Here is a 15,028-nt window from a genome sequence, read left to right as displayed (position 1 = left end):
TGTGTGTGTGTGTGTGTGTGTGTGTGTGTGTGTGCGTGCGTGCGTGCGTGCGTGCGTGCGTGCGTGCGTGCGTGCGTGCGTGCGTGCGTGTGCGTGAGCCTCACCCCACACAAATGGTTCCACACAGATTTGCAAGGGCCTAAATATTTGTCTTCCTTCCCTTCCCTGCAGTGGCTTCAGTACCAGAAACAGAAGATGTTTTGGGATGAAAGCTGGATCATTGACTATAAGAGTATCATTTTTGGTAAAAATATGAAAAACTACATGAAATGAATGATTTGATGGAATAGGGGTTGAACAACAAATGATGTTTTGTAGTCAGCTAGCTGGCCAGTGTTATCCTGTTTTGCATAGCATAGCTTGTGAGACGTGACATTGTAGCCAGGCTCAAAAATAATTTTCAGTTCCAATGTTCAATTTTGTTTTTATTGTATTTCAATATAGACTCGCACATGTTGCAAGTGATCTTGCTACCGGTACTGTTAAGTCAGAGTGTCGTGAAGCAAAATAAGTGTTGCGAAGTGAGTGCGTGATGCCATAAGAATACAATTTTCATTGTCACACATTGTTGGGCAGCTGCCCTCAATGCTAGCCATCAGTCTGATGGTACCGCTGGTTTGAATATTTTAATTCTATCAGCAATTGGAATAGTTTAGCTTGAGAGGCAGGCTAACCTTTATTCTCATCCACCACCAATTTATGGTTGTATTCTCGGACCCACGCATATGTATGAAGACTCTGTTGCATGTTGGTCGGACATTTCGCTGCTTTACAGAGTGTTGCAGTCCAGCAATGGTCGACTAGAAGACAAGACACCGAAAACATACCTGACTTCAAATTTTACATGTTGGAATAGTAGTAAAGCCAACTCGTCGTGCAACTGGTTCAACCCCTGGTGCGTACGCTTATATAAAATTGACATCTGACGATTTGGTGCCGCAGGGAGAGTGTGTGGGACAGACTTTGGCAGCACAACGAGCCCCCAGCATGTGAAGAGCACTTCCAATGTCAGTCAGTTGACTGACATAACCATATGCACGGGCGTCAACACCTTCTTCAAGCAGGGCTTCATCCAGCCTGGCATCTAGTAAGACAACGAGGATAGCACTCAGTACAGCGTACACCTTTCAGTGGGAACATATAGTGACAGACAACCATTCCTTATCATATTGACATAAGTGGAGACTGGGGCCGCGCCACCTCCAGCGAAGTGAGATGAGTGTACCATCACACCATTAACGTCTAAATTACTCCCAGTGCCAAATAATATAGTGTCGTTCAAATAAAGCTAACTCAAACCTGACTTACCTCACGCACATTGAATATAAGGTGGAACATAAAATGGCAGGACCAAACCATTCTCAATTTCAAAGTGGGGGAAAACCCCTCCAGTGTGAGTCAAACAACAAAAAGAGAAATGAAATTTGATGTATCTTGTTTGTTTATTAGTCAACATCTTAGCTAGCAGGCGGCCTCATGTGGCCAACACAGGTTTCTATAATTTGCATTCTGACGCAAGGGAGCTGGGACACAAAGCCAAAAGACAAATTTAATTCCCAAAACTTTTTGGGGGTATTTTTTCTTTCTTTCTTTTTTTGTAACCAGCAAATGGTAATCAAAGCATTGCCTCTCACCCACACACCTTTGCTCTTGGCAGAGGTAATTAATTTAAATACGGTTTAATTACTTTTAATGACATTTTGGAACAGCAATTGAAAACACACCCAGCAGAAGACACGTTTAACACATCTGCCTCACAGGTCTGAGTTTCGGGGGTTGAATATCAACTCCAGCCTAGCTGTGTGGAGTCGTCTTCTTCACCCTGGCTCTAGCGTGCGTTTTCACCAGCTAGTCCGGCTTCCTCCCACATTACAAAACGGTGCATGTAAAGTTAATAGAAGTCACCAAACTGTCCATAGGTGTCAATGTGAATGGTAGTTTGTTTACATGTTGTGTGGGCATGCTGCCGCTCGCCCAAAGTCGACTGGAATAGGCTGCATCCAACATGCAACCCAAATGAGGATAAGCGTAATATAAAATAAACTGACATGAGACATTTTTATATTATGAAAACTGACAAGTAATTGACAAGTAATGCCCCTTTTTTTCCACCATTTTCCTTTTAGTGACGGCAGAACGGTTGCAGTCAAACACATCCAAAAGAAACACTTTGCTCTCTCTAAAAGTATCAGGAAGGAGGTGAAAGAGGTCAGGTGAGAGAAACCACATGTGACACATTCACATTGGGATTTTTTTTTTTTTGCTGGCAGCTCACAAAAGTGTTTGTGCGGTTCAGTCACTAAGTCGGTGGTCATTTCCCTTGTAGACAACTGGACCATCCAAATCTTTGCAAGTTCATCGGGGGCTCCATCGAGGTTCCGTATGTGGGCATCATCACTGAACACTGCCCCAAAGGAAGCCTGTCGGATGTCCTCCTCAATGATGATATCCCAATCAACTGGGGCTTTAGGTAAGGAAAAGTCACATATTAGGTCCCCTCACAATAGAAAAATTGCATGTTCATTTGTCCAACAATGTAACTGGAGTTTACATGTTGTGGGTGATGAGGTGCATCAACACAATCTAATGAGATCCAATAAAAGAGCTTGATAAAAATTCCGTCTTCACAAAGGTAATAAGATAAAAGCAGTTTATTTGTTTCTTTGCAGTAATGTAGAACTGTGCTACGTCTTGTGTTGCTTAATCAAGTAACTGAATTACAAGTATGATAGCCTACTATAAACTGCAACCACAACAGAAACTGAGAATTATCTGTAGATTCTAGATATATGGTCTTGACACTCCAAATGGAACGCGATGTTTCACAGATTGTCCTTCGCTACCGACATTGCCCGTGGAATGTCCTACCTGCACCAACACAAGATGTTTCATGGTAGACTACACTCCAGGAACTGTGTCATTGACGATCGCTGGGTTTGCAAGATCTCTGGTAAAAATAACAGCAAACTAAATACAGGTTACAATAGAATAACCAATTTCATTTTCTTCCCGTCTAGATTACGGTCTTACACTCTACAGAAAGGAGGACTTTGATGTCGTGAGTAATGGGTTCACTTGCGGCGAAGTCAATCACGTCTACTGTGCTCCAGAGGTCCTCCTGGGAAGTAGCTCGACCATGACGCCGGCAGCAGACGTCTACAGGTTTCTGCTTCCATTTGACAGCATACGTTGAATTCAGGACATTGTATGAGACAAGTGTAGTTTTTGTATTTGTGGCTTTTCCTTGCAACAGAGTAGTGGTGAACATGTAACAAGAAGAACGGCATACTTAGGAAGTTACTTAACGTAAGTCAAGCGTGGTGGATATGTAAGGATTTTTAACAGCTAAACCGGTTTTTAAAGTGTGAGAGAACCAACTCATTATGAAGAAAAAAAAAAAAAAATTGGTAGGACTGTAACCCACTTCAAGAGCCCGTAAAAAATAATTCAGAGATTTCACATGCATAAAGTGGGCCGTCGAAAAATGCCCCCCCCCACCATCGGCAAATCGCTTTACGGGTGCCAAAATTGATTTTCGGATAATGAGTCTGACGAATGAGGAAGTTCGTTTGTCAGATTTTGTTTTCGTGCTTTAATATTTTCTGTTTTGTAATTCAATTTAATCTTACATTTTTTGGGTTTCAGGAAGGTATAAAACAGGCATGGCTTACGTGCAATCAGGTCCTAAAGCCTTGAATCCAGTGCTTGTGTCATATTATTTTATGTTCGAAATTAGTTCAGTAGTTATTGTCAATGATATTTTCAAGCTCAATGATCAACGTTTTCTTTTGGCTGACTTGAGTGTTCAGCTTCCAGAAAGAAGAAAAAGGAACAGAATAATTGTGCCCTTTCATCATTAGTTGCAAAAGCATGACATTTTACCACATATGCGTGTAGTTAGACAATTTACCCGATGGGGTGGGAGAACATATCACATGTTCACACTGTCTATTGGATTGCTTGTAACTTTGCACTGACACAAAATATGTTTTTTCATCCGGTACACATCTTATTTGAATTTGACGGATTGATTCCTCTTCTCTGTGGTGTGTCAAATTTAGATGACATTTATTTTCACTGAACAGTTAGCAGACCCGTTTTCAAAGTAGCAAAGTCTCACTACTTTCTTGCCATAAGAAGAGCAGAGAAGAGAGTTCAACTGTTTTCACATTTTTCGCTCCATTCTTTTCACATTTGTGTGATTATTATCGATGGCACTTGAGGTGAATCTGCGTTACGAATCAACTTTGAATGATGCCAACAAATTTAGAATTGTTTCAAGCAATTTCTTTCTATATTTTATTATAAACTGTGGATTTTTTTAAAATTCCCTTTTTATGACAGTTAGTAATGTTAAGATGTGACTGTAAAGTTGTCCATAGATGGTTTATGATGGAATCGTGAGACTGTGGATTACTTTGTAGTTCCATTCCTATTATTATCTATGAGGAAAAAAAATGTAGGTCTCAACTGTACCGGTATTTACCTTTTCTGTCTTTCCTCTCAGCTATGCCATGATCCTGGTTGAGATTGCCACTCGCTCTGACCTCATTTCAGTATGTTGGATTTTTCTTTTCTTCCCTCTTGATGATGACCTGTGGCTTTGCTTTGATCTTGACTTTGTAATGAGCAGTTCTCTTGATGGGAACAGGATCAGGCAGAAGGAGTGAGGCTGGATATCATATGGCGCCCTCCTCTCCCCGAACTCAAAGCAGGAAAAACTGACGTGGACTGCCCCAGTCAAGAGGACTACTGTGAGGTTTGTTAGCATATCATTTATTAGAATAATACTGTCGTGGCAAGTTTTCAAGAATAACGCCGGTGAAAGAAATTCACAATGCAGGAAAAACTGACGTGGACTGCCCCAGTCAAGAGGACTACTGTGAGGTTTGTTATCATATCATTTATCAGAATAGTACTGTTGTGGCAAGTTTTCAAGAATACTCCGGTGAAAGAAATTTACAACGCGCATTCACCATGGGTTGAAATTGTTGTTTGATAGGATTCGATGAAACTTGATGTTGATGGTGAAATTGTGTTTGTGGCATCGAAAAGTCATGGGTTAATCATAATCGGAGTAATTTCAGTCCATATCTCATGCCGTGAGGTCAAGTTAAAAAAAAAAAAGAACTTAATGTCTTTCAAACTTTGAAATCAAAACAATACACACATCTGCGGTAGTCTATACTATATTCTCTTATCTTTTCTTTTACGTCCGTGCGGTTAAAAACTGTATCCGACCAAAGTCCTTACACACCTGTGCAGAATTCATTTTTCATATGGGTGCACCAACTGATGGTGTCATCAATTGCCCTAGTGGTGGTATTGACACATTGCATTGCTCAACATGGAAAAAAAAAAAACTGTATCCGACCAAAGTTCCGACACACCTGTGCAGAATTCATTTTTCATATGGGTGCGCCAACTGATGGCGTCATCAATTGCCCTAGTGATGGTATTGCCACATTGCATTGCTCAAATGCTTCATTAAGTACCCTCACTTCTTTGCTGCTGTTTGAGTCAAAGTATCAGGAGCCAAATACATGCACTCAACTGCGCAAGTGTACCTAATGCTGTGCCCTTTAACCACAGGCACTCACGGTGCATTTGCGTAACTCTTTTGCAGCTCATCAAGAAGTGTTGGTCTCAAAACCTCACCACAAGGCCCACATTTGAGCAGGTCAAGAAGATGCTGGACAAGATGAACCCACATAAAGTCAGCCCCGTGGACATGATGATGAACCTGGTAACCTTTCCTCTAGCACTGTGCACATGGTAGACTGTGGAATAGTAGATTGTTGGGGGGGCGAGCAGCATTTTACCATCTGACCCAGTTGGACATGATGACATCAATTTTCATACTCTGCAGATGGAGAAGTACAGCAAACACCTGGAGGCCATAGTTGCCGAGAGAACACAGGATCTTCTTCAAGAGAAACAGAAGACCGATCGCTTGTTATACAGTCAGTCTCACGTGTTAAATTGTCACATATTCTCATATTTATAAGACAGCCAGTCATCTATTTTTTGCGTCTCCAATGCAGCAGTTTGGCAGCAAAACAGCCACGCTTGGGTAGAGCGTCGGCCTCACTGCTCCTAGTCCGCTCCTTGGATTTCGTACCACTAACCTTGACTGTATCTGCCGCCGAACACTAATTGCTGCCCTGTCAGCGGCAGTGGTGTTAGCCTGTTAGCTGCTGGGCGCAAATAGCTGACTGCCTATGGTGTCTAGCAAAACTTTAGTGTCGCGAAATGAAATTCCAACCAATCGCCACCAAAATTCATTTGGACATTCCTATTCTTGTCCATGTCAACCTGTAAAAATATAAAAACAATCAGCATAATATTTTCCATTTTGTGGAGGTGATAATGGCTTTTCCTCTTAGGAGCTCATATTTAACGTCAATAAAATCTGAAATATTGTGCCGATCGCTTTTATATTTTCACAGGTTGAAGTAGATATAAGTAGCGCTGTGCATGTGCATTTTGGTCACGATTGCTCACTATTTTCAGAGACTAGGTAACAACAGAACGTGACAAAACAAGCCAGGAAACAATATGAGTGCTTGTCTCTTTCCTTCACTGACGTAGGCTGATAAAAAAAAAAAAAAGCAGGCCATGCCCATGAAAAAAGAGCACTTAAGATGTGTTGAATTTAGTCATAAAAATGTATTAAATCACTATTGATTTTTGATTTTTGATTTTATTTTTTTTGCGGTGTGTGGGGGCGGGGGGGGGGCTTAGTGCAGTTGTCAAAGACACTTGATTTTGCCGCCCTCCATTGGTGAATGGCAGCGGCAACTTCCTCATACCAATCGGCCCAAGTCCCGGACACCCTTCAAGTTTCAACATAATTTCTTTCCTCTGCAGGCATGTTACCAAAGCCGGTTGCTGATGACCTTCGCCAAGGTCGAACCACAGAGGCTCAGAGCTTCTCCAACGCTACTGTCTACTTCAGGTTGGTTTGAACTGTTCACTGGTGAACTCGAGGCGAGCGACTTACTGCGGCTGTCTGACAGTGACTCTTCATGACAGTGACATTGTGGGCTTCACCCAGCTGTCGGGGGCCAGCACGCCCCATCAGGTCGTGGACTTCCTCAACCAGCTCTACACCACCTTTGACGACATCATTGACAATTACGACGTTTACAAAGTGGAGACCATCGGTGACGCTTGTAAGTGATGAATCATGGGCATGTATTCCAGTCACAAAAGAAAAAAAATACAAAATAGTGTAGAAGTGTACTTCTCAAGAATAATGATCTTGTCATTTGGTTGCACAATAATATACTTGACTTGAGATGTCTAAATTCAAATAATGTTGAAAAAGAAAATGTGAATAAATTGAAAAGAGATCAGTATTTTTGTTGGGCGGTCCACTGTGAGATATTTTTTCTGCAAATTAGGTAATTCAGCTCAATCAAGTTTGGGAAACATTGACTTGCGCAGCAATCAAATATTGTGGACAACAGTAAATCCCAGAAAGAAAGTGTTATTTCACAATTCTATTAATAGTAACAATCAATATTTATATTGTATGTAAAAATGTTTTACAACTCGATCAAAAATTCAACAAGATGTTTGAAGTAACAATTTTACCTTAAGAATCAATTCCACACAATAAAAACAATTATTAACAATGAAGTAATTGTCAGTGTTATTAATTATACCCATCCCTACAATGACATTTGACTTTTATTGCTTAGGGTTATACTCCCGAATAATAAATAGCGATGCGATTATTATTCCCATGGTCTGTAATAGTGGCAATTGTAGCTTGGAGGACACAAATAATCTCCCTCTGTACCCCAGTCTCTTTCACGAGAGGCATAAGTACAGCATTTGGAAAAAAAACTTATTTTCTTGTCTTGAATTTTTTTTTTTTTTAACTATCCCTAACAATTGGCTGGCCGACGCAGACATGGTGGTCTCAGGGGTCCCCCAAGAAAATGGCATAAATCACGCTGGGGAGATAGCCAGCATGGCCTTGGATCTAGTCAGCGTTTGCCACACGTTCAAGATCCCCCACAAGCCCAACACACAGCTGAAGATACGGGCAGGCATCCACTCAGGTACTTGTTATCCTGTACGTTACTACCTCCACTGTATGCTAATACATACAAGCATGCATATAGAAAACGCGTGCGTTCCTTAAATATTTTGTCCCTTCAGGACCTGTCGTGGCTGGTGTGGTTGGAACCAAAATGCCTCGTTACTGCCTCTTTGGAGACACTGTCAACACGGCATCACGAATGGAATCAACGAGTGAAGGTAAAGAAGGATGAAGAAGATCAAAATATATTTCATGCACGCACTTTAGATTTTAATTACTTTATAAAAAAGGATTGATGGATCAGGGAAGCACCTGAAAGGAGACATATGATTTTTTTTTAACCCTTTCAGGGACAGCGGTTACTACAGTGGACAGACAGCTTACCATGTTATCGCGTTACAGGGTGCATGAAAGGGTTAATCATAGTTTAAAACCATTCCCAGGCATTTTGAAAACTGTATGCATCAAAGTTTACTCTCAGGTTCAAGATTTATAGCACACTTTTCTTGTCGGTGATATTTTCTGTTTGAGAGGTGGCCTTGTCGCATGCAAGTGAGCAACTAAACACAACCTCCTCATACTGCTGGGCCAATAGTGAGGACGGATTTTATCAATGTGATGACCGGAGGTGGAGCTATCAGGGATTGAACAGGCACACTTGCATCTTCTACTTGCAAAACAAGTGCCCAGAGTGTGAGAAAGAGCTTGGCAATAAAAGCATGTTTACCACACTGTGTGAATGTGTTGCATGGACACTGAGCAATCAAGCGTGTACCGCATATCACACTTGATAGGCAGGCAGTCCAGAGACCCAACTATTTGCATACAAGCAATTAAAAAGTCACATTTCCATAATACTGTATGTCCCCTTCGAAACTCTCATATAGAATTTGCGAGCAACTTTCCAATTTTTTTTTAACTTTTATTTAGCGTTTTATAGTGTATCAGAATGCGGCCACTTCCTTTAGATAAATATTGACCTGTAATGTTCACACATATAGATGCATGTTATCTTTTTGTGCGATCTGGAAAGCCTTGAAGATCCAAGTGAGTGGGGCCACAGCTGACCTTCTTCACATGTTGAGAGGATACATTCTAACCTGCAGAGGGACACTAAATGTGAAGGTATATACAGGTGCTTGAAAGTCTTGAAAATGCTTTCTAATGTATTGTAATGCTGATTATATTTTCAAGTATATAAGCAAGCAAGGTCTACTTTAAATGTAAAAAAAAAAAACTAATTAAATTAAAAACGGCTTGTTTTCCCCATGCCTTTGATAAATGCTATTCAAAGCATTTAAAAGCATCTTGTTTGTAAATGTTTCTCTCAGTTTCAAAATGAGTGAATAATTCCCGCCCCCCCCCCAAAAAAAAACACAATAAGGTTTCGCAGTTTGTTTCATAATTTTGCTGCTGTAAATTGGGAATTTCTCCATTGTGAGACAAATACAGGTTTTCTTATCTTATCTTATTATTATATATGCACATATGTTTATATAGGTTGAAAACAATTTGCAAATCATTGTACTTTGTTTTATGTATATTTTACACAATGTCCCAACTTCATTTTAATTGAGGTTTGAATTTCAGAAAAAAACAAAACAAAACTAATCATTTGAGCATGAACGTGTTGACTTCTAATATCCACTGTACTGTATATGATATCGGTGGCGCGGGGAAGAGAAAGTAACTCGAATTCAAACTTTCCCTCAAAGGAGATATTAAATATTGGGCGTGTTCCGCCCATTGAATCATCTCCTACACTCGTGATCTCAGAGCAGCGTTGGGTGTTGTTCATGTGAACTTTGTGGGGAGGGGTGTTTTCTACACACTTTGATGCTTTTCGCTCAGCCGTGGCCTCAGCTGCTGCTGGCTATCCCCCACTCCACCCCTTTCCTTCTCCCGTCCATTAAGAGAATTGCTTTATTTAAAATTCAGAGGGACAGATGTTTCTCCTGCGGACCCCTCATCCTCTCTGAATTTGTCACATTTTCGATTTCACCAGGGCAAAGGTGAGATGAAAACATGGTGGCTCGAGGCCAAGCGAAACGAGTGCACGGATCCGTTGCTCAGCACGTCAGAGTTGATAGGAGGTCCCGCGCCAGTTAGTGACTGATCCTGGCAAACATATCCAAGCTTTGAACAAGACGTAAAGCATGTGCAGTGACTGATTATATGTTATGTTGTGCAATGAATCTGTGTTGCATGGAAGTCACCCGAGTTGTAAGGGTTGAGCTTTGTCGTCAGTGTAGTGACAACACTGTACAGTACTTCCACTGTAGCGGCAATGTCAAGCGACATCCTACTTAGACGTTTTATTAAATGTCCCCATTGTTTGTTTATGGTTTCCCTGTCATGCAGCAACTGCCTCAATATTAGCTACTTCTTTATAATGCAAGAGCTGTAACAGAAATGATCCACGGACAATAGCGCTCACACTGTCAGTGTTTGTGATTTTACATGTTCATTCAAGTGGTTGTAATTTTCTGCACTGCATCATACATCATTTAATAATGAGAGTAAAATATGATGATGGTTATTCATCATATCGAGACTCTTCTTTGTTACTGTACAAGGGAACTTTAACGTTCGAAGCATTGCAGTTGTACACTACTATCACAACCACAGTAGTAAACACGTTGTTAATTTAATAACTCATTATCTCAGTCATGCAGAATGTTTGATAGCGCTCATTAGATTGTGTACTGTATAAACTTGTGAATGAGATTTAATAGCAAATTTAAATTATGCTGCTCAACAAATTTGTACAATTGTGTGTAGTACTGTATTTTAATTTTAGACATGTATGTTGTTTTCTTTATAATGTATCAATTAATTTAACCCTTATAGCGGTTCAAAGATGATTTTCTATCCATCCATCCATTTTCTAATCTGTTTATCCTCTCGAGGGTCGCTGGAGCCTATCCCAGCTGTCTTCAGGCAGTAGGCGGTGTACACCCTGAACTGGTTGCCAGCCAATCATAGATGATATTCTATGACAATAATCAATTTCGACATATGGTATCCTGCTTTCTTTGCGCTGTGTAATATATTAGAGTATTGTACTGGAAAGGTTCCTCGGTTTACGGCGCCCACGATGGCGGTCAGTGAAATACCAGGTTTTTCATTTAATTATTTGGTATTAATGGCCTAGTGATGTTTTTTCACACAAATGTGTGCCGTAATTATGACTTTATTACTTTGTTAGGATGTTACTGTCAATTGGTAACAGATTTACGTAAGAATTCGAGTTACGTCGCTGCCGTAATCACGGGAACGCTCCGTCGTAACCGAGGATTCATGTACGCACGATCGCGCGCAAATTAATAAACATCGGACCAATTTCATCATGGTGTACGTTATTTGATCATACACCACCTTAAACACTTAAATTATTTTGGGGTTCTATGCACGTTCAAATAAAATGGAAACGTCATTTTTTTAATGAATATTCACTCCAAGAAACGTGAAAACTATGAGCCAATCCAAGGAGTTGTTATACGTTGCTTAGCGACATGTCAACCAATCCGCGTGCTTTTTTTTTTTCCTTGTGTGCTCTAATTTGGAAAGCCGAGACTGGCGAGCTAAGACAGTGGAGCGTCGTGCGGCGAGGGAGAGAGAAAAATGACATTTCGTAAGTACAGCACCCAGGTTTTATTTGTTTTCTCGCATTTGAAGCATTAAATATCAACATCTCGGCTAATCATATGTCGAGGGGGTGGGTCGTAACCGAGGCGACACCGACACCTGCAGCCCCCTGCGACCTCACTCAAATTGCCCTTTTTGCTCTGGTTAAAAGTTATGAATAAATACAATTTGTGATGATTTCCCTAAGATGTGTTCTTACCTCATGTTTGTTCCCTCGTTGTGTTAAAGCACGTCATGATCATGACACACTCTCATTCCAAACGAATGCATAATGCGTCACATTTGTTATCTTCACCGTAGTTGACTTTACCAGCTCACCATTGTAAATTCAAGTGCACACCTTTCAGTTGGCCTCTAAGGTAAATTTAGAAACCGCCCTTTGTGCTTCTGCTTGGATTGTTGTGTTATTGTGACATGCATTTCTAATACTTTGAAACTTCAAAATCTAACGTGAAAAGCCTTGTGAAAATATGAATTCAATGAGCCTCACTGTGGAGACTGTTGAGCAAATGCCTCTGCATTTGCTTGATGATGTTTTATTTTCTTTACCGAAAAGGCTATCTGACAAACACAATTCACAGATAAAATGTGTGGGATTTATTGAGTATGTTGTTGTACAGATAAAGCACCATAATGCCTGTCTGGGATTAGTCTGATCAGATAAGCAAAAGAGCATTGAGATAAGAGGCTGCTCCCATTTGAGCTGCAGTGACATTGCTCTCACAAAACCACCGCTATAATCCAGAGGAAATACTTCTCCAATAAATTGCCAAATTCTTTAGTAGTATAAATTCATTCATTTCAGTAATTCCATTTTAAAAAGTAAAGCTCATAATACTGATTGATTTAACATATCATGTATACAATACGTATTTGCAGAGGGGGATTGTTTTGATTGTTTCTTCTGTTCAAAATTGTTGAGGAGCTCTGTTTCACCCCTCCTGACCACCAGACACGGCGCCTAAATCAATGGATGATCACAGGTGCTTGTTTTGATTGACTGTAAATTACAATTATGAAAACAAATATCATAATGTTACTTAACTGTTTGTGTAGTGAATGAAAATATTTGAGTTTCACTTTTTGAATTAAAGTACTGCTATGAAGTTTTTCACACTATTCGTATTGCAATGCTGCTGTATAACTGGGGTGAGCAGTTATACAGGTCAATAATATCCTACTCACAAGAGTCATGGGTGTGCTGCTTGCCAGCCTTATGTAATATCCTATTTGAATGTTTGTGATACTGAATTTCATCTCTCTAGCACGAAAACATTCCACCCAGAGAACATTTATGTTGCTCGTTCTGGAGATTTATCAGAATCAACACACAATATACTCAATCATATGCCTATCTGTCGCTCAAAATTATTCCTTAAGACTATTCACTTCATTTTCCATTTGTAATTGTGAAATCAATGACAGAAAAGTTAACAAGTGAGCATGAAATAGTTGCTGAATCTTTTCTCTTCGTGCAACAGGAGAACTTTCCACTTGTTTAATACATCAGACAAAGTAATGAACAGCGAGCAATGAAAATGTGATGTTACAACGTCTTTTAGAGCAATATCGTGTTTATCTTCATACCTGTTTAAAAAAAAAAAATTACCATCTAAGGGCATGTTATTTTTTTACTTGACTTCATCTAATATGAGCTTCCATTTCAGGTGCTGGCTGCATGAGGAACATATTGGAACACTAGACGTGTGCAAGTGTATTGAGTATATGTAGCGGATTTTCAAAACACCGGAGGCTCCACTTCAACCATGCCAGAGTCCTCCTCGGGTGAGTTAAAGTCTAAAACATAATAATTGTTGAAATTAAAAACTCCGGGTCACAAACAGATGAGAGTCCCGCTATATAGGATATTTGGAGCTGATATTGATAATCAGGGATAAAACAAGCCGATAATCGATATTTTAGCTGATAACTGATATAATCTTGCTACTGAAATACCTAATGTGGAACCTTGTCAAAATAATTTTAAATGAAGGCATTATCTAGCCTAGGTAAATTATCTATGGATGGCAGTATGAAGTTTGAGCAGCATGTTTCCATGAGGATATTATTGTCATGGGGCATGAAAGTCTAGTTTTATATTATTTGACAAAGCTTACCATGTAGTGAAAAGATTCTCGTTTCTCTCGGCTGATTAAGTGGTGGAAAAGTGACACTTTTAATCTCCATGCAGCAAAAAAATATCATGCATCGGTTACATATTGAACAATGTCGATTTATCAACGACACATTATAATCGGCCTGATTTAATTGCCTCGCCGATAAATTGTGGAACTCCAATGTAGAACAGTCACCTAGATACTGTCAACCTCTTTCTTGTAAGTCAATTATAGGCTCTTAGTCTATTCTTAGCCTGTGTGTGTGTGTGTGTGTGTGTGTGTGTGTGTGTGTGTGTGTGCCAGCTAATTGCTTTTTTCAATGGGACTAGCAAAACTCTTGAACACATTGCAAGAAAAACTGTTTCCAGATACATTTATTGGCAAAAATGATCAGTTCACCATTAAAAAAAGTAGTTTCCAGCAAGCAAGGTAATGTTTGGATATTTAATTGGTGTGAAACTATGTTTTAATTTATTTAATTGCTTAATTTGTTTAATTATTTAAATTCGTGTGTAATCCTTGTGTATTTAATTCACCTGCTTTTTAAATTCAGGTGAATACGCCCTCTAGTGTTTAATTCTGATATTGCAATTTTAATCAAAATCTCTACTGTGGTTCTCTCTATTTCCCACTAGTGGCTAAACCTAAAATTACTATTCTAATGCCCTGGCTGGTTCCCTCTGATGTCACTCATTTTGAAAAGGTCTAAATCAAATTGGGCTCTTCCTCAGTGGTTAAACTTAATCTAGAAAGGCCTGAATCAAATATGGTGAACCATAGTGTTTGAATTCTTAGAATTGCAAATATTCGTGCCAATTATTTAGCCATTTATCAAACCAATTGTCATGGAATTCAATTCATTGAACCTTATACCTTTCATTACTCCATTCGACATGGCGCACACAGTACAAGTGCTCATTTCTACCCCACAGTTCTTTCCTCTTGCGTCATGTCAGACACAACTTCTATAACAGGAATTCATTCGCCGAAATGAGCCCCAAATCTGAAGCAGGCATCCCTAGAAAGATTATAACACACTAGATTGCTTTTTTTTTGGGGGGTGGGGGGGGTGCCTACGTCATCTAATGTTGGTGGCACGTAGCTTCAAAGTTTGAAGATCATTTGGAGGATTCACCATGAAAAAGGCAGTGAGAGAGTCCATTCATTTCTGCTTCCAGCTTTCATTATTGTACTTGGACAACATAATCTT

The 15,028-nt window shown here is 39.8% G+C and overlaps 1 protein-coding gene across 3 annotated transcripts in view; it reads left to right on the top strand.

Moving 5' to 3' along the window:
- The window catches only part of LOC109522044 (atrial natriuretic peptide receptor 2-like), an 18,559-nt gene extending 5,076 nt beyond the window's left edge, over nt 1–13,483 (top strand). Inside the window, exons 8-24 of one of the 3 annotated variants that reach the window (XM_019880248.1) lie at nt 172–244; nt 943–1,087; nt 2,127–2,213; nt 2,327–2,470; nt 2,829–2,950; nt 3,018–3,162; nt 4,508–4,556; nt 4,646–4,759; nt 5,627–5,746; nt 5,870–5,963; nt 6,871–6,958; nt 7,036–7,175; nt 7,920–8,072; nt 8,173–8,271; nt 9,087–9,178; nt 10,059–11,687; nt 13,369–13,440. In XM_019880248.1, coding sequence (XP_019735807.1) covers nt 172–244; nt 943–1,087; nt 2,127–2,213; nt 2,327–2,470; nt 2,829–2,950; nt 3,018–3,162; nt 4,508–4,556; nt 4,646–4,759; nt 5,627–5,746; nt 5,870–5,963; nt 6,871–6,958; nt 7,036–7,175; nt 7,920–8,072; nt 8,173–8,271; nt 9,087–9,178; nt 10,059–10,169 — 1,776 coding nt within the window. In that variant the 3' untranslated portion in view covers nt 10,170–11,687; nt 13,369–13,440. Of the gene's footprint in view, nt 1–171; nt 245–942; nt 1,088–2,126; nt 2,214–2,326; nt 2,471–2,828; nt 2,951–3,017; nt 3,163–4,507; nt 4,557–4,645; nt 4,760–5,626; nt 5,747–5,869; nt 5,964–6,870; nt 6,959–7,035; nt 7,176–7,919; nt 8,073–8,172; nt 8,272–9,086; nt 9,179–10,058; nt 11,688–13,368 lie in introns of all 3 variants that reach the window. The other 2 variants (XM_019880250.1, XM_019880251.1) reach the window with 2 other exon arrangements.
- The last annotated feature ends 1,545 nt before the right edge of the window (nt 13,484–15,028 follow it).

Source organism: Hippocampus comes, unplaced genomic scaffold, assembly GCF_001891065.2.
Source record: "Hippocampus comes isolate QL1 unplaced genomic scaffold, H_comes_QL1_v1.1 scaffold151, whole genome shotgun sequence".
Lineage (NCBI taxonomy): Eukaryota > Metazoa > Chordata > Actinopteri > Syngnathiformes > Syngnathidae > Hippocampus > Hippocampus comes.
The sequence above is the reverse complement of the archived record's forward strand: the minus strand, read 5'-3'. Positions and strand labels throughout refer to the sequence as shown.